This window comes from Dendropsophus ebraccatus, chromosome 2 (assembly GCF_027789765.1).
Source record: "Dendropsophus ebraccatus isolate aDenEbr1 chromosome 2, aDenEbr1.pat, whole genome shotgun sequence".
NCBI classification, from domain to species: domain Eukaryota; kingdom Metazoa; phylum Chordata; class Amphibia; order Anura; family Hylidae; genus Dendropsophus; species Dendropsophus ebraccatus.
The window spans coordinates 16732552-16757230 of NC_091455.1; the positions used below are offsets into that span (position 1 = coordinate 16732552).

Sequence of the window (24679 nt, forward strand, 5' to 3'; positions counted from 1 at the left end):
GAAAGTGACAAGCACATATTAACCCTTTGTGAGCCAATGGCCATTGGCCAGTAAAATGACCACAGATGTATTTCAGTAAGCTACAACGGAGAAAACAACAGGAACTGTACAGATCTACCATGGAGCTGTCTGAGGTGAGGTGCTCCAGTGCCACCGAGGAACTTTATACCATCAATAAGACCCCCACCATCAACAGCAACACAAGACCCAAAAGACTCCTCTGGCAGACGGCGGTGCGGCACATCACCGAGCAGAGGTTCATCAACGAACAAAGCAGCGCAAAAACCCTCTCCTCCGATGACTCCTACACCACCAACGCCAACCGGCAATTTGGCAAGATCTCCAGTGGGGATAGGCACAATAATGGAGGCACCAAAGTCTTTCCTGAGAGGACAAGTAGTGATCTGGGCTTCCTTCACCTGGACTGCGCCCCTAGCAATTCGGATTTCTTCTTGAACTGGGGCTACACCTACCGAGGGGTCATATTCCCAACCCTAAGGAATTCCTTCAAGTCTAGAGACCTAGAAAGGCTTTACCAACGCTATTTCCTCGGGCAACGACGCAAATCAGAAGTGGTGATGAACATCCTGGATGTGTTGACCAAACTCACCTTACTGATCCTTCATCTCACCTTGGCCTCTGCACCAATGGACCCCATCAAAGGCATTTTGCTGGGCTTCTTCACTGGAATTGAGGTGGTCATTTGTGCCTTAGTAGTCGTCAGGAAGGACACAACCTCTTACACCTATCTACAGTTTAGTGGGGTTGTGACTTGGTTAGCCATGGCTACCCAAATCCTGGCAGCCGGTTTAGGATATGGCCTTCTAGGGGACGGTATTGGCTATGTACTCTTTACACTTTTTGCTACCTACAGCATGCTTCCATTACCCCTTACCTGGGCTATCTTGGCTGGATTGATAACTTCCCTTCTACAAATCATAATGCAGTTGGTAATCCCCAGGCTTGCAGTGGCTTCCATAAATCAGGTACCTGCTGTGCGTGTTGTGTGTGGGTGTCTGTCTATATGAAAAACATCCTATGCTTGGGGGTGTGTGGGAGGTTGGGTTTTTTGACAAGCAAGAAGGCTATCAAAAACACTTCACCTTCTATAATGTGGGTCTTGGCTTGTCCTTCACAGGTCAAAATCCAGACCCCACCATTTTCATTTCCAGGTTAAAAACTAGACCCACCATCTTCAAAGTTTTGACCTACCATTGTCACACCCAGGTCACAGCCTGGACCCACCATTTTTAAAGTCTAGATCCCAAATTGTTCCTAGGTCAAAGTCTAAACCCACTATTGTCACAGTTTAGACCCACAATTATCAAGGTTTAGATCCCGAATTGTTTCTAGGTCAAAGTCTAAACCCACTATTGTCACAGTTTAGACCCACCATTATCAAGGTTTAGATCCCGAATTGTTACTAGGTCAAAGTCTAGACCCTCTACTGTCAAAGTCTAGACCCACCATTGTCATTTCCTGGCCAAAGTCTAGACCCACTATTATCAAAGTCTAGATCCTGAATTGTTCCTAGGTCAAAATTAAGACAAATTACTGTCACAGTCTAGACCCACCATTGGCAAAGTCTAGACCTACCAATGTAACACCCAAGACAAAGTGTAGACCCACCACCACTAAAGTCTACATCCCCCATGCTATTCCCAACTTCTTGCATCTACTCAATGCCCATCACTTTTTATTTTTAGCTCATACCCTTCAACATCCTGCATTATCAGACCTTATGGGTCTTCCGTAACATTGAAGACCCCAATTCCGGTAAACCCTCTTGCGAAGTTTTCTTATTGCGCCTGTTTGATGCCTCATTGTATTGTGCATTCTACTATTAACAAAGAGACCGGTGTAACCATTAACCTTTAATGTTCTTGGAACAAAAAACCAGGAGAGGTGACTCGTGTATCTCTAGGTATGGTCACGGTGTTAGGCAATAGATGACATTCGCTAAGGACGCTGACTATGTCATTGAGCGCTCGGCTCGAATTCAGCAACACACTTGCCTTTGGTCAATGAAGAGATCTCTCGGATTGCCCTTGTGCTGAATTATAGATTACAGTGCAACATTGTCTCGGTGGCAGAACAGGAGCTCTCCAGTCTGCTGGGTGCTGAATGTACAGATTGTTTTAGAGCCATCAAAACTATGATTCACTTGGCTCCCTCTGCTGGTTTTCTCCATTCACCAATAGTAAACATGTTCCCATTCATTTCGGTCTCGGTTGAGAAAACATCTCACCCCCCCACATAACCTCAATATCTAACGCTGAGAGCCCTTAATAAGATCAGGACACGTTTGAGATATTACTGTAAGTGTCGCATGTTGGGTCTATGGATGCTCCAATACCCATAGAGCAGGGGGGTTAAAAGCTTTGCTGTAGAAAATCACATCCTGAGCATATATGCAGATAATCTGGGCCGTAATTACACGGGAAAGCTCTTCTGATGAATGTAGGTTTAATGGGGGGAGATTTGTACTTATGGCTGCCAAGGTAAGACGTCACTTACACCACAGACTGCTCCGTTAGCAGACCGGACCCATAGGGCTATACTGATACCTGCACAATTCATATACAGGCAGCGCTCGCCATTGTTCTACTGATACTGGGGTTAGTAGATTGACTGTTTCATGATGTATTGCACATTGCTATAGCACCAACATATTCCGCAACATTGTACACAGACTAATCCCTTCTGTTGGTGTTCACAGTAGATCCTATAAGCCAATGGTCTAACACTAGGGCCACTTAAAGGTGATGTCCAGTTTGGAAAACCCATTTTCAGACACCTGATTAGGATATTCTGTGTTAATAGAGGGGGTTCCCTGTTCAGATCCTGATCTCTATGGGTGTCTTTCACTCTGGGGGACCTGTACTGCATTACATAGACAACCCATTGATTTAAATGGGCACCATGTACTGCTAGTGGTGGCACTGTAGGGAAATTGAACACTTTAAAGGGGAACTCCAGCGATTTTTTTTTTTTTTCCCCTTTCAGATCAGCTGATATTGATTTGTGAATTACTTCTATTTTAAGTCTTCCAGTACTTATGAGATGCTGTATGTCCTGCAGGAAGTGGTGTATTCTCTCCAGTCTGACACAGTGCTCTCTGCTGCCGCCTCTGTCCATGTCAGGAACTGTCCAGAGCAGGAGAGGTTTTCTATGGGGATTTGCTCCTGCTCTGGACAGTTCCTGACATGGACAGAGGTGGCAGCAGAGAGCACTGTGTCAGACTGGAAAGAATACACCACTTCCTGCAGGACATACAACAGCTGGTAAGTACTGGAAGACTGAAGATATTTAAATAGAAGTAAATTACAAATCTATATAACTTTCTGACAACAGTTGATTTGAAAGAAAAAGATTACCCCTTTAATGCCAGATTTACCAACAGATAACCGCCGACCACTGGTGGTTCCAACAGGGGGACACATTTTGATCAGCTGATTGCCAAAGGTCCCTTGAATTGAAGAACCCTTAACCCCATTAGAATGTTTTAGGACTGTTAACAGTATACTTTAGGAGAAGGTGCACAGTACATGACATAGTCTCTTCACCCATTTTAAACCCAGGACCCCAGTGTTGCCAATAACAGATCTGACTGCTGAGGGTACCATGCCATACATAAGGGGGGGTTCCTACATAACCAAATGATAGAGTCACTTGCTTGTCACTATATAAAGGGGGGTTCTGAATTTCTCCTTGCCAGGATCACTCCTGACCAAGTGTAGTGCAGGTTCCATGTACCTGACTAGGAACGTAGGTAAAATGGTAAAGAACACAGTGCTGGCCCAGTGCGTCACCTGATCGCCTTGTAACACTGGGGTCCTGAGTTTGATGCTTAATGGGGGCAGTTCCCTGGAGTTTGCTTGCATCATGTAATGGAGTGGCACACAGCGTGCTATGAAGTGAGTTATCCTCTAAGCTTTCGGGGACAGAGGTCAGAAGGTACAGTCTGGAGCCGCTGCCTTGGGCAGTATGAGCAGAAGGGGCAGGGGGCAATAGCGAGATTAAGATTGGGTTGGTTTAAGCTAGCATGTCAGGGGGGCTCGGCACATAGGAGTACTTGGGCTTCAGCATCCCTCCTCCCTTCTTTAGTAACATGGGTTCTTCTGTATAGGGAGGAAATATTCTGCTGGTTCACAATGGAGAACCTGGAAGGGAACAACCTGATGTTGTGTCTACCTGCTACATACTACTCTCTACCCACTCCATACTACTCTCTACCCACTCCATACTACTCTCTACCCACTCCATACTACTCTCTACCCACTCCATACTACTCTCTACCTGCTCCATACTACTCTCTACTCGCTCCATCCTACTCTCTTCCTGCTCCATCCTACTCTCTACTCGCTCCATCCTACTCTCTTCCTGCTCCATCCTACTCTCTACTCGCTCCATCCTACTCTTTACCCACTTCATAATGCTCTGTACTTGTTTCATACTACTCTTTTCTTGTGCTATATTATCTACTCGCTCCATACCACTTTACCAGCTCCATATTACTCTACCCACTCCATACTACCCTACCTGCTCCATACTGCTCTCTACCCACTCCATATTGCTTTACTTACTCCATACTACTCTCTACCCTCTCCAAACTACTCTTTACCCACTCTATACTTCTCTCTACCCGCTCCAAACTACTCTTTACCTACTCCATACTACTCTCTACCCGCTCCATACTACTCTCTACCCACTCCATTCTACTCTCTACCCACTCCATACTACTCTGGCCGTTCCATATTACTCTCTTCCCGCTCCATATTACTCTCTACCCACTCAGTACTACTCTCTACCTGCTCCATACTACTCTGGCCGTTCCATATTACTCTCTTCCTGCTCCACATTACTCTCTACCCACTCAGTACTACTCTCTACCCACTCCATACTACTCTGTACCCACTCCATACTACTCTCTACCCACTCCATACTACTCTGGCCGTTCCATATTACTCTCTTCCTGCTCCATATTACTCTCTACCCACTCAGTACTACTCTCTACCTGCTCCATACTACTTTCTACCTGCTCCATACTACTCTACCTACTCCACACTTGTCCATGTGAGCAGGCAGTAGTCTGAAGTCTCCCTGATGCCATGGCTACCTCTGCAGTCATGATGGGCTACATTTATATGACTATAACTAATCAGTTTTATCATGACATAGAGTAGGGGGACTTCCATAGCTATATGGTATCATCTCCTTCTAAAACCGCCTCAGATCTCATGCAGCCCTATCCCTGGTATGAAGGGCTTGGCTTTTGTTTGCCAGAGATAGAGGAAAGTTGTGTATGACCCTTTGGCCAATTTTCAACCAGAATGGGTCCAAACGTGACTGGCACTCCCTTTCTCCATGGGCGCCATAATATCTGCTTAGCATGAACATCAATGCATTATACATAATGCACAATCTAGCCTTACATAGCAGCCACTCGGTCCATGTCTGTGATATATTGGCCCGGACCACCAGGAGAAGTGGTGCTCTCTGTTAGCATTTCTAAGTAGGGAACCCATTGTATATAGTATGTATACCAATGTATAATGCAGAGAATAGGTAGTGTTACCCTTCCACCATACAGATGAATAGTAGTCCATGTTACTGATGTGTAGGCCAGGGGTGGCAGGACATATTGTTAGTTGGCTACTAGATGGATGTCCTGAATAGGGCACCTCGCTGTGTAATGTCTGTATATCCTGATAGGGCTCATAGAAAGGGGTTATCCTAGTCAGACAAGCCCTTTACCCTTGCAGTCTGTGTGGTGGGACATGTATGTGATGCTTTGTACATTACTGCTGCCATGTATTACAGTGTTGTGCCTACCCCTCAGGGACTGACCTATTATACTCTGTGCACAGACTGCTGACCCCCCATACCCAATGTAACGTCTCCTGTAAACCCTCTGTACATACACCTATATACCCTCTGTACATACACTTATATACACTCTGTACATACACATATATACCCCCTGTACATACACTTATTATATACCCTCTGTACATACACCTCTAAACCCTCTGTACATACATTTATATACCCTCTGTACATACACCTATATACCCTCTGTACATACATGTCTACAGCCTCTGTACATACACCTTTATACCCTCTGTACATACATGTCTACAGCCTCTGTACATACACCTATATACCCTATGTACATACACTTATATACACTCTGTACATACACATATATACCCCCTGTACATACACTTATTATATACCCTCTGTACATACACCTATATACCCTCTGTACATACATGTATATACCCTCTGTACATACACCTATATACCCTCTGTTCATACACTTATATACCCCCTGTACATACATGTATATACCCTCTGTACATACATGTATATACCCTCTGTACATACACCTTTATACCCTCTGTACATACACGTATATACCCCCTGTACATACATGTATATACCCTCTGTACATACCCATATACAGTATACCCTCTGTACACACCCTTATATACCCTCTGTACATACACTTATATATCCTCTGTACATACACGTATATATGCTCTGTACATATACTTATATACCCTCTGTACATACACATATATACGCTCTGTACATACATGTATATACCCCCTGTAGATACTCGTATATACCCTCTGTACATACATGTACATATCCTCTATACATACACGTCTATATACTCTGTATACTTCTATCTGCTCTCCCCAGCACAGTAACATGAGGGGATTTTATCAATGACTGCCGGCTCTGAGCTGAATGAAATTCCTGTCTGATTCTTCTCTGGGTGATTACAGAACATTAGTACATTGCCTTCAAGGGGAAGGAACATGACGGATGTAACAGTGCTGAGAGCCGCGTGCGTCTATGGTGCAGGGGGTGTAACATGTGCATGATGGCCCACCATACCATGTATGTACCCTATACCATAAAGCACCTCATATACCGTGTCGTATAGCACTTATATAGTGATAGCATTGTGATGTATCAGTTATCTTGTATGAAGTCTTAAAGGTGTATTCCAGTATGAGGTGGTGCTGGTTGGCACATAAGGGAGCATACTGCAATGCCGAACACAACGTGTGGACAGGTGTGGCACTGTTTTTTTTTTTTTTTTTTTTTAATAATTCTGTATACATCATTTAAAGGGGTATTCTGCTAAGTAAGTAAAGCTGAAAAATGTGAAAGCGTCTGCAGGGACTTTACACATAGAGCAACAATATAACCCTGATCATCTTATCTATGTATCATGGCCTTGTTTTAGTCCCATATTTATCCATCCAGTGCGGAAAGAATGGGCAGGGCCTTAGCAACAGCCCATTAAGGTAGAAGACTACAGTTCCCATCATGCATTGCTGTATTCTTCTTCAGGCTGATTTCCACTTTGAGGCTGAAAAAGGGAGAATTTATTTATCATATCTGTCCAAATAAGGTCTTTGTTGCCCATAGCAACCAGTAAGAGCTCAGCTTCCATTTTAACACAGCAGTTTAAAGCATTAAAGCTGAGCTCTGGTTGGTTGCTATGGGCAACAAAAGCAATTTCTCTTTAAGGGTAGCTTCACACGCATCACAGCGGATTTGATCTAAATAACTGAACCCAGCATCAAATCTGCTGCAGATCTGCTGCGGATCCTGTACGTGTGAACGCACCCTAAGGCCGGTTTCACACTACGTATAACACCGGCCATTTTGTGACCCGGCCGGGTCACAGAACGGCCGGTGTTACTGAAGATCATCCCGGCAGGTACTGCAGTGGATCTTCATTTCTGCTGAATTTGGATGTGGTCCACACTATGTTTTTGCAATCCGTTTTTTTCATCCGTTTTTGCAAACGGATGAAAAAAACTTTTTAAGTGATCCAGACACAATGTGCAGTATTATACCTCCCAACATATCAATCCTCATTGGTTAAACATTTTAAGCCCCACCTCCTATCCAACCCACAAACCTTTATAGAAAACTCCTTTTTGGGGTCAATTTGCATAAGCCACACCCCCTTGTCCATTTAAAAAAATGATTGAATTGGAGGTATACACTATGGGGCAGATTTATCATTTACGTCCTGGAGAACGACACAGAAAAGGGTGCAAAAATCGGCGCCATTTCAGTGACATTAGCCCCGCTTACCTTACGGGCAGGCAGGGGGCGTGGCAAGGTGGGGAGGTGGCGCGGCCTCCTCCCACGCCTGATTTATCTTGGTTTGTGCCTGCAAACAGCTTAAACCATGGTAGAAATCTCCATCATCTCTGGAGTAGATGTAGATTTCAGCGCCCACAGCATGATGGGCCTCTTAGTAAATCCGGCAGGGTGAATGGGGGTGGGGGCTTTTTTTTTTTTTTTAAAGACCAGTGTACGGGGACCCCTATGAAGCCTTTATTATATCTGTGTCAGTCTTCACTGCAGCTCTGCCATTTTATACTTCAACCAGATAGATCTGGATGAGCCCTAGTATCAAATCCGACCACAAGGAGGTGCTAATACAATCTGTGGCAAATAAAATATAGTCTATACGCTTACCACCAGCAACCAAGTCTGCAGCCTGTGGGGCTATAAGGAGTAGCTTGCTGTATATATCATCTCTCTAACGCATGCCGCCCCCCCGGTGTTATTAGGCTTATGCGTCTCTGAGTCACGTACCTGGCGCAGTCATGTGATCCGGGCCAAGGTTCGCTATAAATAACAGGGAATTGCATGTGTTGTGCTTGTATGTGGGTGTCTACTGGATATTACTGGAAAAATAAAATTCCCCCCATAAGGTTGTTTTTTTTTCTCCCTCTTGAGCAGCTGAGTACCATGCTAAATAGGGCATACATAATATTTACCAGGGGATGAGTGATTGTATTCAGAAAACACATCACAATGAATGATACCGGGCTCACGGCTGTCATCCCTATTCTCTTCTCACAATGTAAACGCCACCTCGGTGAAAGAAATATTCCAGTGACGTCGCATGCAATTTATTAGATGTGTCGCTTTACTGCTGAGGTTGCTCTTCTTGCAGCGGTCAGGATGGATCGGTTAAAGGGGTTATCCAGGCTTAGAAAAACATGGCCGCTTACTCCTGTCCTTAGGTTGGGGGTGTGGGGGGTTTGTAGCCCAGTTCTATTGAAGTGAACGGAGCTGAGTTGTAATACCATACACATCCTGGGGACAGGGGTAGCGCTGTTTTGTAGTTTTTTTTTAAGCTTTGATGAGTTACTATGCTCATACCTTAGATCTGTCATACGATTAACCATCTCTAGTTTACATCCGTCACCATGGAATTAGAAGAATATTTTGAACGCCCTACACTTTATGTTGTTGTGAATGGGGAAAACGTTGTGGACGACACTTCATTTTCTCAGTTCTGAGAAATAACGGAATGTGAACAGGACGGATGTGAACTGAGCTGAACTTTGACAAAGTCTGAACCATTGAAATCACTGGGAAGAGTTCATCTCTGTATTTGTAATGGCTGAATGCATCAGATAAATGGAGATCAGGCGGAGAACGCAGATGTGAGTCCAGACGTACATCCCAGGATAGAGGAGCATACACATGGAAGGGAAATCTAGATGTGATCCTGCACAATTATTCATCTATCTATCTATCTATCTATCTATCTATCTCCTATCTATCTATCTATCTATCTATCTATCTATCTATCTATCTATCTATCTATCTATCTCCTATCTATCTATCTATCTATCTCCTCTCTATCTATCTCCTATCTATCTATCTCCTATCTATCTATCTATCTATCATCTATCTATCTATCTATCTATCTATCTATCTATCTATCTATCTCCTATCTATCTATCTATCTATCTATCTATATATCTACCTATCTATCTATCTATCTCCTATCTATCTGTCTCCTATCTATCTATCTATTTATCTATCTATCTATCTATTTATTTATCTCCTATCTATCTATCATCTATCTATCTATCATCTATCTATCTATCTATCTATCTATCTATCTATCTATCTATCTATCTATCTATCTATCTCCTATGCATTTTATCTATCTATAATATATATGTAATAGTGTCAGTGAGTTGCCGCCCTGTCACAGCCTCCATGTAGTGTAACATCTGCATGGTACTAAAATTAATCTTTCCCTTAGGAAATTGCCATGTCAGGAGAAAAACAACATGATTATTTATTTAAAAAAAGAGCATGTTGCAATTCCACAGAGATCACTGTATCACTAAGATGTTTATAGGATCTGTATCCTAAAGAGAACCCCTGCCCTTGTAACCTATTAGGGAATATAAATGTTATGGGGGGTAGTCCTGCTGCTGGGAGCCCCCTTCATGAGACAGTGGTAACGCAGAGCAGCCCCTAGTCCTGTAACCGCTATTAGGATGAGCGCCATGTAATACCATGTTTCTCCTGCAGTGGCCGCTGCTGAGGAAATGATCAGTCTCATTGAGCTCTGTCTAATCCAGCGATTATGAAAAAGAAAGCCAAAATGGTCCATGTAAATGTCTCCACAGTATATCAGATAACGTATCCTGACCACAGAGAACAGAGGCGCAACGTGAACGCCTGTGTGTCCCAGTGTAGAATCTGTCACATGGACCCTCAACTTTATAGTATGGGGCGAGAAGACTCTATGGGCCCAGACCTGAAAAAATAAGGCAAAAAAATTCTACAAAAAATGAAATGAAAACATGGTTCACACTAAGTTCTTGCAATCTGTTTTATTCATCCGTTTTTTTTTTGCAAAAAACGGATAAAAAACGGATGGAAAAACAGGTGCATTTGTGTGCATCCGTTTTAATCCGTTTTCCATTGACTTCCATTATACACAAAAAGATCAAAACGTATCAGTTTTTTTTAAACGTACACAAAAACGTAGTCGACCTCATTTTTGTACCTGTTAAAAAATTTATCTGTTTTAAACCCCCTTTTTTGTAATGGAATTCAAGGAAATTTTTGGGTAAAAAAAAAAAACGGCTGAAAAAAATGGATTGCAAAAACGTGAGGAGAAAATTGAGGGTGGGGGTGGGGGGGTGGGATTAATGTTAGCAGCTTCACAGTGGTCATGGCTGCTACTACTATTACTACTCCCCTTGCTGTTAGTACAACTACTAATGCCCCTACTACCCTTTTACCCCTACTACTTCCATGTCAGGAACTGTCCAGAGCAGCAGCAAATCTCCATAGACAACCTCTACTACTCTGGACAGTTCCTGACATGGACAGAGGTGGCAGCAGAGAGCACTGTGCCAGACTGGAGAGACTACACCACTTCCTGCAGGACATGCAGCAGCTGATAAGTACTGAGAGATTGGAGATTTTGAAGCGGAAGCCATTTACAAATCTATATAACTTTCTTGCAAAAAATTGTCCCTTTCATCTCCGCCAGGTAAAAAACCTATAGTAATACACTGTATTTTACTGTATGGTGAATAATGGGAGACGTATCCCGCCATATTCCTATATGTAGTTGTCCATCAGGGGTCTGTGTTGTATATATGTCACACACATGTGCCTGGAGGTCCTCACATCTATATATACAGTATATGAGTGAGGTTGTGATCACACAGGGTCCTATCTGTACTGGCTGATAACAGAGAGCAATAGACTGGTCAGGCCCATAGACTTTAGGTCTCATTTTCCTGTGCAGAACTAATTATGGAACTTGCTTGTCAGGGACGATCTGTTCCCTCCGAGTTTTCCTGGTTGTATTCCGCCAGGAGCCATGTGAATGTTAATATTCTGTATCTCAGTCAAGTTTCAGATAAGACAGGCAAAGTTTAAGTCTCTTAATTTCTCAGTAGTCCTACGGCTATAAGTGTTATAACCATGACAGGTCCGGGCGGCGGTGGAAGGCTGACTGCATTACTAACACATATTAGATTTTAAAGGGGCCTCTGGTCAAACATTTCTATTACTGGAAACCCAACATTAAACTTCAGCAAGAGCCAATCAGATCGATTATGTTAGATTCCCAGTAATCGATATCTCTATGCAGTGCCAATGGGGATTGGGTCTCTATAGGCCTCTTAAATTTTGGAAAGCAGTTATGGTTATTAGAGATGAGCGCAATTGGAGCATGCTCGAGTCTTATGGTTCAGCATTTGAATACCGGTGACTGAAGAAGTTGGATGCAGCCATAGGGAGTCTGAGAAAACATGGACACAGTAATAGGCTATGGGTTATATCCATGTTTTTCAGCACTCCCTAGTGCTGCATCCAACTTTTTCAGCCATCTGTATAGGTTTTAAAATTTTACAATATATTCTTAAATTCACACAACGTATATTTTCTAGTGATGAGCGAATACTGTTCGATCGAATAGATATTCGATCGAATAGTGAGATATTCGAATATTCGATATTCGTACAAATATCCCGCAAATATTCGACAAATATTCGATAAACGTTCAAATCCCCCAGCTTCCAGTTTTACCATCCAAATGGTCAAATAGATGTTTTTCACTAATCGAATACTTGTTCCCATAGACCTTAATGGGATCGAATATTCGATCGAATATTCTAATATTCATACGAATATCGAATATTCGAATATCTCACTATTCGCTCATCACTAATATTTTCGTAAAATCACGTCCGTTGTACAGCGGCCGTGATTATATGTTACCTTGCCTTCTATGGGATCCAGGCTGGAGCGTATCCCTAACGGCGCTGCAAACAACTGACATGTCAGTTTTCTGCGGACACAATTCATTGAATAGCGGACGCAGAAAACCTTGTCAGTACACACTGTGGACGCTCGCTTCATAGTGTGCAGTGGGGAGTTCTGATGCAGCCATAAAGATCACATCCGGCCAGTCTCTTACAACATGGGAACGTAGCCTAATTGTACATTTCTTAACTTAATTTAAAGGGGTAGTCCACCTGTTTTTTTTTTCCTTTCAAATGAACTGGCACCAGAAAGTGCCAGAGATTTGTAATTGACTTCTATTAAAAAAAAAAATCTCCAGTCGTCCTGTATGTCCTGCAGGAAGTGGTGTACTCTCTCCAGTCTGACACAGTGCTCTCTGCTGCCACCTCTGTCCATGTCAGGTACTGTCCAGAGCAGCAGCAAATCACTATAGAATACCTCTCCTGCTCTCCAGACTGGAAAGAATATACAACTTCCTGCAGGACATAAAGCAGCTGATAAGTACTGCATGACTTGAGATTTTTTATTAGAAGTAAATTACAAATCTCTGGCACTTTCTGGCGCCAGATGGTTTGAAAGCATTTTCTTTTTGCTGAACTATCCCTTTAACACTGAATAGCAACAGAAACGTGTCTGAACAATATATGCATATATGCAATATAATTCATTCAAGTCAGGGTGTCAGACCTTATGGACTCTAAAGAGCTGTAAGACCTGTATGGCTGTATCCATGCTGCATCTAACGTCTTCTCATATTCAGTTGCCAAGACTCGAACATGCTTGAGCTGCGAGCATCTCTAATAGCCGTCTCTATGCAGTGCCAAAGGGGACTGACAGATCTAAGTAGTCACCTACAGTCTCTAGGAAATGTCAAAATAGGTTTGGGTTCTCTACACACTCCTTGGACTTTGGAAAACAGTGATGGTTATAGTATTGGAACAGAAAGTACTTTGAAGCCAATATTTTCAAACCGAAGGCAGTCTCTAGGCTGTGCCAAAGGGGTGTAAGAGCTTTATAGAGCCGATAGATTCTGGAACCCGCACATTCAGATCATACATTCCATAAGTTCCCGAACCTTCAAATTACCTAAAATACTAGGTACATCCTTAGATATGGACCAGGATCTAGAGATGATTGAACTTTGAGTATGTTTGGATTTGTCCCAACCTGAACGCTCTGCAGTTGATTACCAATGGCTGAAGAAGTTGGATGCACCCTAGGAAATCATGGAAAGAATGGCTACGGCCTATGGCTTATGGCTGTATCAATGTTTTCATGTAGCCTTTAGAGCTGCATCCAACTTCTTCAGCCACCAGTAGTCAAATGCTGAAAGTTCAGGTTCAAACAAACCCAAAATTACTGGAAGTTCTCTCATCTGTTCTAGGAACCATTACCATACATGCCAAAAGCCTTGACAATCCTGCAAAACTATCCTCAAAGACTCAGGTCTCGGTTTTGGTGGTGGTTTTAGAGTAGCTGTCTGAACTGATCCACTGTCTCTGCAAAATAGTCCAATCTCCGGTCCTTTCCCCTTCATGTAATGTGTCCTTGCACAGTCAAGAGCATTGGAAGGAAAATCTCTTTTGCTTCCAAGGAAAAGTTGGCAAGATGTTCTTCCCCTCAGGGTGTGCCAGCTTCCATGATGTATATTCAGCAGTTTTGTGCCCTACTTTCTGATGTCTAACATTCAGCAATGTGGTTCCTCCAGTAACTGCTGGTATCTTGTGAATTGATGCTATTAGTCCTAAGAGCCATTGCCGTGATGGGGTCAGTAGAGGGGGGTGCCATTTCATTTAGCGTCTTCAGTATCTAGAGCAGTATTCTTCGACCTGCGGCTCTCAAGCTGTTGCAAAACTTCAACTCTCATCATGTCTGTAGAGGTCTGAAACCTCTCATAGCTTACTTTTAGATATGACTGATGGTGTTAACATGGACTGAGTGTAGAAATGGAAAAACTCTATTAATTGCATCAGAAAACTTTAAGACTCTTACTGGAATGTTAATGAAAGGTAACGTTTTATTCTAGTACTGGTTTTCAGAACTGCTTTTTCATCCTTAGTACCCTAAGTATACAAGGGTGCACCATAGATTAGGTAAGGTGGTATCTTTGTTAAAGGGCAGCTCTCTTTCCTTCCCATCCTCCCTGCCTTCAGAGCACCATTTTAGCAGATGTATATTCTATTTTTGCACTTTTCTAACATTGGTTTAAAAATGAGGGGGTGCTAATATATTTATCATCCTAGATCAGGAGAAATCAACTGGGGAGTCACAGGGAACCTGAGAACAAAATGAGACTCCTAAATGGTGCTATAAAAGATCCAAGATTTACCTGCTCTGTCCTGTCTTGACAGTAATACAGTTTTATCCTAAATACCATATTCACTTATGCTATCCTTAGTACTCCTGTTACCCAGGGGTACAAGCTTCACAAGGCAAGGTGATCATGTAACCTCAGGAAGCACTTTATTTTATTTTATTTTGATTATTAAATCTACATTTACCTTCTCTGTCCTGCCCAGACAGTAATATGGTTTGATCTTAGTACCAATATTCAGTGATGTTTAGTATCCCTATTACCTAGGGGTACAAACTCAACAAGGCAAGGTGATCATGTAACCTCGGGAAGTAATTCCATCACCATCATCATCATATTGACAGTAATATGCAGTATAGCAGTAATATGGTTTTATCTCAGTACCAGTATTCAGTAATTCTATCCTTAGTACCCCTATTACCCAGGGGTGCAAACTTCATGAGGCAAGGTGATCATGTAACCTTAGGAAGCACTTCTATCACAATCACCATCATATTGGCAGATATATATATAACAGTAATATGATTTTATCTTAGCGGCAGTATTCAGTAATACTATCCTTAGTACCCTTATTACCCAGGGGTACAAGCTCCACAAGGCAAGGTGATCATGTAACCTCAGGAAGCACTTCCATCACCATCGTCATCATATTGACAATAATATATAGCAGTAATATGGTTTTATCTTAGTGCCAGTATTTAGTAATTCTATCCTTAGTACCCCTATTACCCAGGGGTGCAAACTCCATGAGGCAAGGTGATCATGTAACCATAGGAATCACTTTCATCATCATCATCATCATCATCATCGTGATCATTATATTGGCAGATATATAAAACAGTAATACTGTTTTATCTAGCGGCAGTATTCAGAAATACTATCCTTAGTACCCTTATTACCCAGGGGTGCAAACTCCACAAGGCAAGGTGATCATGTAACCTCAGAAAGCACTTTCATCATCATCGTCATCATCATCTTAACAGCTATATATAACAGCAATATATTTTTTATCTTAGAGCCAGGGTTCAGTAATGCTTTCACATCTCTAATACCTCCAGAACACAGGGGTGCACCATCCATGTATTAGGATACTAGGATCACCTCGGGCGGAACTCCTCTCCTGCCCACCTGGGCAGCATTTTGTAAGAAATATATAGTCCATACTTTCTTAGCTGTTATAGTTGTCATATTAGGTAGCAATAACGCACATGGGGAGCCCCCCCCCCCCCAGCTGCTGTTAATATCCAAGAATGTTCTGGAACCTAGATGTATCCACCCATCAGCAGAGACACGACTCATTTTTATGCCCAGACACCTGTTTATTACAGTGCTTTACTTTCCCATTATGACTCTATTAATATAAAGTGAAACATATGGAGTAATTGGCCCTCTGGGTCCTTTAGGTGCACTGGGGACGGTTATGATGCCACCAAAGTTTCTTGGCCGTCAACCAGCTCGAGCAACAGGCTGCGCACCTGGTATTTCAATTACATGGATGTTGACAACTGAAAGAGGCAGCATGGTCTCCTGGGTCATATACACAAAAGAGATGACAGTGTAACACCATCAACATGCCAATTGTAAGAGCAGACAAACATGGAGGCCGGGTCACAATAGATCGCTCTGTAAAGCCGTAATATATCGGAGCTGTGTAGCGCACTGATTTACTGGACGGAGGCCATATGGATACAAAGGTTCCCCTGTCAGTGTGAATTATAGTCCGTATGGGATAAAGGGCTCTTAGCCAATTCTACATGTAGGTGGAAGGTTAAAGAGCAATTTGACCTGCTTGTTACACTCATTATCCATGTTTCCATAGACATTGCAGCAGTGGCATCGCTAGATGAGGTCATGGAGGGCACATGCCTATGTAACCCGGGTCTCACCTTATACACTCCCACTTGTATCTGTCTCCATAGTAGGATGTAGTAGCGAAAAAGCCATGATCATCGGGTCATGGCTGCTTACCAGATACTAAGTGGCTGAAATATAGGATATTGTAGTTGGTATGGCGCCATTGTGACTGGCATATGGGACATTTAGGGTATTGACAGTATGATCATAGGGAAAAAAAATATTAAAGGGGAACTTGATTTTATTTATTTATTTATTTTCAGATGAATTGGTACCACAAAGTTATATAGATTTGTAAAAATCTCTATTACTTACCAATACTTATCAGCTGCTATATGTCCTGCAGCAAGTGGTGTGTTCTTTCCAGTTCGGCACAGTGCTCTCTACTGCCACCTCTGTCCATGGCAGGAGTAGCAAATCCCCATAGAAAACCTCTCCTGCTCTGGACAGTCCCTGACATGGACAGAGGTGGCAGCAGAGAGCACATTTTGCTCAATAAGAATACTATTACTGGCGCAGTACTGCAGACTTTGCTAGGCTACAGGGTGACAGGAGTTCAGCTCCACTGAATATTAGGAATCTGAAGAGTTGTAGTGTGCATAAGGGTGTATGTGTTTTTAAGCAGTAGATCCACATAGTTTATAAAAAAATAATTGATTAAAAGTTATCTTTTTTTTTGGGTGGGGGGGTATTTTGTAAGGGTTTTTTTGTACCCCAGGCCTAGAAGTAAATTACAAATTTATATAACTTTCTGGCACCAGTTAATTAAAAAAAAAAAAACTGTGGGGGCAATGTAGAAAACAGAATAGTTACTACCAAGTGTTTCCACATATTAGAGCAGATCCCTAGGGGGAAGGGGTCATTTTTTGGTTAGAAGGGTTGGTTTTCAAACACAGAGAACCCCTTAAAGTGTACCTGTCATTTTATTTATTTTTTTACAGAAATCAATAGTCCAGGTGATTTTAAGAAACCTTGTAATTGGGTTTTCTAGACAAATCTGCCATTATTTGAATTCAAAAAGACTTTTCCCAGGTCCCCCTCCCTCATCTCTCTCATCCACTGCTCATTATCAGGAAATCTCGACTCTTTTGTATCAGTCAGACCCTGTGTAACCTATGGAGAGGGGAGGGGGGAGGAGGGAGGAAGGAGATTAGTCGCCAGCAGAGAGCGGAGAACAAAGGATTACACAACGGAACTTTGTGAAAGCCAGTATTCAGAGGTCAGAGAGGTTCAGTGCTGACTTCAGAGGAGATAAACCGGTGATGTAGCTGTAAATTAACTCTTTGTTGTCCTGTTTTGGTGCCTCATCTCCCTTCACCCCTCCCCTCTCCATAGAAAACCATGAAGACAGGGGGAGAGCATCAAACTGCTTTTTCATGATAAAAATGCATTTGTTCGGCTAATAAACCCAATTACAAAGTTTCTTAAAATCGCCTGGACTATTAATTTCTGGGGAAAAAAAGAAAAATTAAACAAGAGTGACACTTTAAAGGTCTTCTCTTCCATTCCCGTGCCCCTCAAGTATTATTCTGCATATTAGTAAGTAGATGGATGGTATGTATAAAGAGTTTTTTTTATAAAGAGAACAAACAATGAGGGTGGTAATGTCGGATGTAATAGGTGACTCCACAATTTCCCATTCTCTCCATTAGAAACCTCCCATTATTTGCACATCGGCCTCCATTGATATATCTCCGCCCAGCCTAAGTGATTTCCATGTACTGTAATTATTTTACACAAATGGGAATCAGTAGGAAACAGTGAGAAATGAAGCAAAGAAAACAGGCAAAGTGTCAGGAGATGTAAATCCAGACCTCTGGGCGATGCTTTATCAGGAGCTCTCTCTTTAGCGTTGCTGCATTATTAATGCGCTGCAATAGAATGATTTCCCTGTTGGGCGGCATTGTATGTTGTGTTATAGGGTAAAATACTGAATTCATTATGTCATGTGGAAGGATTCCAGAGACTTATTCCTTATACAGGAGGCAGCGGTATGAAACAGTATGAAAAAGGCAGTGGCTCCATTAGAGGGTTATTCAGCGGCCCCAAAAGGTCAAGAGAGCCTTAATAAATTAATATAGTCATAATGCACTCCATTTGAGTTAATAAAGAAGACTTAAAGGGTTTGTCTGGGGAGCAGAAGATGACTGAAGCCTTCTGCTTTCCAGACAACCCTTTTAAAGGGAATATGTCACCTACATTTTCTTTTACTGATTAGAGTCAGATACTAAAACTTTTTCTTTTATTCTACTCTGTTTCTATTTTCTGACTGTAATTTTTATTTATTTCACTGTTTGTACATTGTTATGGGGGCGGCCATATTGTCTGGGCTGTTCTTAACAGCATTTAGTGACATGCTTTACAGTAAGACTCATGGACATAAACGACAATAGACAGACTCTGTCCCCTTGAGATGAATATGTAGAATTACTGAGCTCGCTTTGTGACCTGTAAAGAGGCCATTCCACAGGGAGTTGCTATTGTCTCCTCTATCTACTGGTGTCACATGACGCTGCAATGCTGTTCGGATCACTTTACAGCAGCCTCCTCCTTATCACCACAGACATAACAAGAAGTCTCAGTTTAGTTTTAGCCCCAGTTGTGAGAATGAAAACTGCAAGATTTCAGGATTATTTTATAATATAGATAGAAAAATGGAAAATTTAAAAACATTTCACCAAAAAAAATCTTTAAATATATGTTTCACATTAAACATTATTTAAAGGACAACTCTGGCGCCCCCACCCCCCCCAAAAAAAACAACAAAAAAACACAAACACCTTATATACTTACAATGCCTCCAGAGACGATCGCCGCTTGAATCTCCCACCGGCCGTGTCCCCGTCATCTCCGGCCACCGTCCTTAGATCTCCCTTACTTCTGGGCTGCGGAGCAGTGAATGGCAGAGAAAAGGCTGCAGGTGCACATGCGCATCGGCACACCTTTTCATTGGCTGCAGCGCTTCACATGGGTGGGAAAGGGGGGAACAGGGACAGATAGTTTATTAACACACATTACAAAGCTAAATAGGCTATATAACTTTGTAATGTGTGTTAATTAAGATAAAAAAAAATAACCAAAGTTGTCCTCTAAACAATACGTTATTTTCTGATGACACATTCTCTTTAAGACTTGAACCTAACAGACCCTTCTGCCCCTTCTGGCCGTGCGCAGATATTGCACTTGGGCCCTGGAGTCTGAGGGTCCCTTTTGATCCCTCTGCCCTCTATTAGTGTAAAGAAGTGGTGGCCCTCCAGCTGATGCAAAACTACAATTCCCATCATGCCTGGGGAGCCAAAGCTAATGCATCAGCTATCCAGGCATGATGGGAATTGTAGTTTTGCAACAGCTGCAGGGCTGCAGGTTCCCCATCCCTGGTGTTAATAAAAAGGCTGTGCCCCCCACCCAAGCAGTGATATTATTCCACCATATATCATCACATAAGATCCCATCTATACGTGTCTGAAGCTATAGGGGTCCCAGCCGGGTATCTGAGGATATAGGTGTGCTGCTGCTGCTGCTTCTCACTATGTATCACACATTAGATATAAAGGTAATACACAGACAGACGTCTTCCTTCTGGATCTGTATAAGAAAAGTTCTGCAGTTTTCTGGGTCACTTAGAAGTCACTGTTTCTAAGAATATCATCTGAGAATAAATAAGATGGCGTTATATTGTAGGATGTGAGTCATAATGGAGAAACCGCCCCAGATTTATACGGCTATTAGCAGTGTGTGGCTTCAGGTGTTATCGAACGGAACCAACAATGACTGGAGCTGAGCAACCCCAAGTGTCCTTGTCCTATACCGCAGATGACAGCGCGTCATCCTGCACCCCAAGTGTCCTTGTCCTATACCGCAAATGTCAGTGTCATTATCCTGTACCCCAAGTGTCCTTGTCCTATACCGCAGATGTCAGCGTGTCCTTATCCTGTACCCCAAGTGTCATTATCCTGTACCCCAAGTGTCAGCGTGTCCTTATCCTGTATCCCAAGTGTCATTATCCTGTACCCCAAGTGTCACTATCCTGTACCCCAGGTGTCAGTGTGTCATCCTGTACCCCAAGTGTCCTTGTCCTATACCGCAGATGTCAGTGTGTCATCCTGTACCCCAAGTGTCCTTGTCCTATACCGCAGATGTCAGTGTGTCATCCTGTACCCCAAGTGTCCTCCTTGTCCTATACCGCAGATGTCAGCGTGTCATCCTGTACCCCAAGTGTCCTTGTCCTATACCACAGATGTCAGCGTGTCATCCTGTACCCCAAGTGTCCTTGTCCTATACTGTAGATGTCATCGTGTCACTATCCTGTACCCCAAGTGTCCTTGTCCTATACCACAGATGTCAGCGTGTCGTCCTGTACCCCAAGTGTCATTATCCTGTACCCCAAGGGTCAGCGTGTCCTTATCCTGTACCCCAAGTGTCATTATCCTGTACCCCAAGTGTCACTATCCTGTACCCCAGGTGTCAGTGTGTCATTATCCTGTACCCCAAGTGTCAGCGTGTCATCATCCTGTACCCCACCTGTACCCCAAGTGTCATTATCCTGTACCCCAAGGGTCAGCATGTCACTATCCGGTTCCCTTATGTTTCAATGTGTCCCTATCCTGTACCCCAAATGTCATTATCCTGTACCCCAAGTGTCAGAGTGTCATTATCCTGTACCCCAATTGACAGTTTCATCATCCTGTACCCCAGAGGTCAGCGTGTCATTATCCTGTACCCCAAGTGTCCTTGTCCTATACCGCAGATGTCAGCGTGTTATCCTGTACCCCAAGTGTCCTTGTCCTATACTGCAGATGTCAGCGTGTCATTCTGTATCCCAAGTGTCCTTGTCCTATACCGCAGGTGTCATCATGTCATCCTGTACCCCAAGTGTCATTATTCTGTACCCCAGGTGTCAGCGTGTCATTATCCTGTACCCCAAGTGTCCTTATCCTGTTCCCCAAGTGTCAGCGTGTCATTATCCTGTACCCCAAGTGTCATTATCCTGTACCCCAAGTGTCCTTATCCTGTTCCCCAAGTGTCAGCGTGTCATTATCCTGAGAATACAGGAATGTCTTTTATGGCAGGTCAGGTAATAAGTGTTGGGTTAGGCAAACTGGAAGATATTTACTGCCCTCTTAATTCTTATGCTGGTTCAGACTGAGGTTTATTGCTTTTGTTATTGCAGCCTGTCTAGTCTAAGGTCATACAAACTATTAGTTGGCTTCATTTGTGCCGGAATCTTGCAGCAGAATTCTATTGCTATTTTGGAGCATGCCGTTTAGTCCACGTCCCCTTTACAGAAGCCATTACTTAAAGGGGTACACCAGAAGGGAGCCGTCTTTAACATATCTCCAGAGATAGGTCATTTGAGAATAATGAGGTGCACTTACTTTGCACATACTGTAACTTACTCTATAATATGTTGTTGTGTCACTTGCTTGTGAACAACAGAGCGGAAATCCCATTGAACACAATGAGACATTGCTCTATACATATTTTACAGTCAAAATTTCAGCGGAATACACGTAAAATTAAGGATGGATTCAGATTGAAATTCCTCGCCTTTTCCTCAGTGTGAACATACCCCAAAACTATAAATAGAGCATTATAATTGAGGGGCCCTATGCATTGGGGCCCACCAACCTGACTCAAGTTGACTCATAGTGCAGCCTGTTTCGGGACAACCCCTTTAAACTGGCTATGTATATACTATGGGGGAGATTTATCAAACATGGTGTAAAGTGAAACTGGCTCAGTTGCCCCTAGCAACCAATCAGATTCCACCTTTCATTTTCCAAACAGTCTGTGAGGAATAAAAGGTGGAATCTGATTGGTTGCTAGGGGCAACTGAGCCAGTTTCACTATACACCATGTTTGATAAATCTCTGCCATAGTGTGTATATTCACACTTGCATTTAGAGCTATTGGGAAGAATGGCAGCACCAAAATACTAGAACCAGGTTGGAGTATCGTAAGGGAGAGCATATACAGCGTCATGGCTTCTGCCCATACCAGAACCGGGTGCAGATTCGATGACGAGGATTCGGGCAGCCCAACCCACGTCGATCACACATGAACATGGCTTCAGGCCGCAGAATGCAGCCACATTGTGTTTACGGCTTTCTTTGCTCTCGCTACAACTAAAATGGCTGCAAACCGTGACATAATCGCATTATGTAAACTGTATCTCCCCTTACAGACTGCCGGATAGGGCTAATAGACTGCAGGATGTGACCGGCATATATATCGGCCTATTACAGGCAGAAATAATAGACTGTTTCAGGCGAGCGAAGGCAGAACATGAATGAGTTCCATTTCCCTTGCACTTCGCTGCTCATTAAAACCTTACATTTAGGAAAATAATTAAGTCCATATCTGTCGCTGTATCATTAACCAATATACGGCGTGTACCCCGCTATAAATAGCCGCCTGTGCGCTCCACTGTGTCCTGTGCTGTCACCGCCGTCCCTTTAATAACAGCCTGAAATCCGCATCCCGTATTTATTCTGCAGCTCGGTCGGAGAGGGAAGGAGCGCAGCCGGCTTCCCCCTCCAGCGCCCTTTGTACCCATCCTTCCTTTCTCTTCTCATGACTTTCCACACTGAAGCACCGAGCGTGGCTAATAGCGAATTTACACCCACAGGTTTTCACAAAGGAAAACATTTGTTCTAGTCTATTCTATGAAAGGAGAGATTTAATCCTGGAATGTTGTATCGAACGTCTCTTCGGGGTCCGCTGTCTAATGTGTTGTCTGCATTCCTTTAGGGAACGTGATGAGAGCTTTAGTGGCCCCTTGTAAATGGTTGGGATTGTTTAGGAGTCGTTTTCCATTGAGCTGCGGGATTTATTGCGCATTTATTGCAATGTTGTCATAGACTATTAACATTTTTGGTCATTTTTTTTTTTAAATTTAAAGGTGCTAAAGTTGACCACACACAGAGACATGGTAGGGTCTTCTCTCCTCCGGGGCAGAGATACAGTGCCGTGGCTCGTGTATCTACAGTATTTACCCCGGCTAAGATAGTGGCCACAACTCCAGCATATTTACAGCTCATGCTGTGCTAGCCTAGTCTCTAAACTGGCGTACAGTACATCCATATTAAGGACTCTCTTACACACGGTGATACCAGTTGAGGGATGACATGTGTGATCCTGCATGACAGGAGGGACCTGAACTTGTCATTTTGAACAGTAGCAAGTCTAGATGCACGGTTGTGGATTTACATGTGGAGTTTCTGCTGAGGACATTTTACAGCATTTGCATCCCATGTTCCCACTAGATCACAACCCCAGCCCTGGTGTTCAGTGGTATGGCCTACCCAGGATGCCAATCTGTGCCTGGATAACACTACTATACCTTGACTGGATAACATAACTATACTGTGACTGGATTACACCACCATACCATGACTAGACAACATCACAATACTTTGACTAGATACCACTATATCCTGACTGCATAACATCACTATGCTTTGACTGGATAACACTACCATACCATGACTGGATAACTCTACTATGCCATGATTGAATAATACCACCATACTTTGACTGGATAATACTACCTTACTGTGACTGGATAATACCACCACACTATGACTGGATAACTCCACCCTACCATGATAACTCCACCCTACAATGACTGGATAAGACTACCATACCATGACTGGAGAACACTACCATACCATGACTGGAAAACACCACCATACCATGACTGGATAACACCACCATACCATGACTGGATAACACCACCATACCATGACTGAATAACACTACTATACCATGACTGGATAACACCACCATACCATGACTGAATAACACTACTATACCCTGACTGAATAACACCACCATACCATGACTGAATAACACTACTATACCCTGACTGAATAACACCACCATACCATGACT

General features: G+C 43.0%; 1 protein-coding gene across 1 annotated transcript in view; it reads left to right on the plus strand.

Annotated features, from left to right (window-relative positions):
- Positions 1 to 119: 119 nt before the first annotated feature.
- Positions 120 to 24679, plus strand: part of ADCY8 (adenylate cyclase 8) — a 206677-nt gene continuing 182117 nt past the window's right edge. The window contains exon 1 of the mRNA XM_069959623.1: positions 120 to 986. Within this exon, the coding sequence (XP_069815724.1) occupies positions 120 to 986 (867 nt within the window). The remainder of the gene's footprint in view (positions 987 to 24679) is intronic.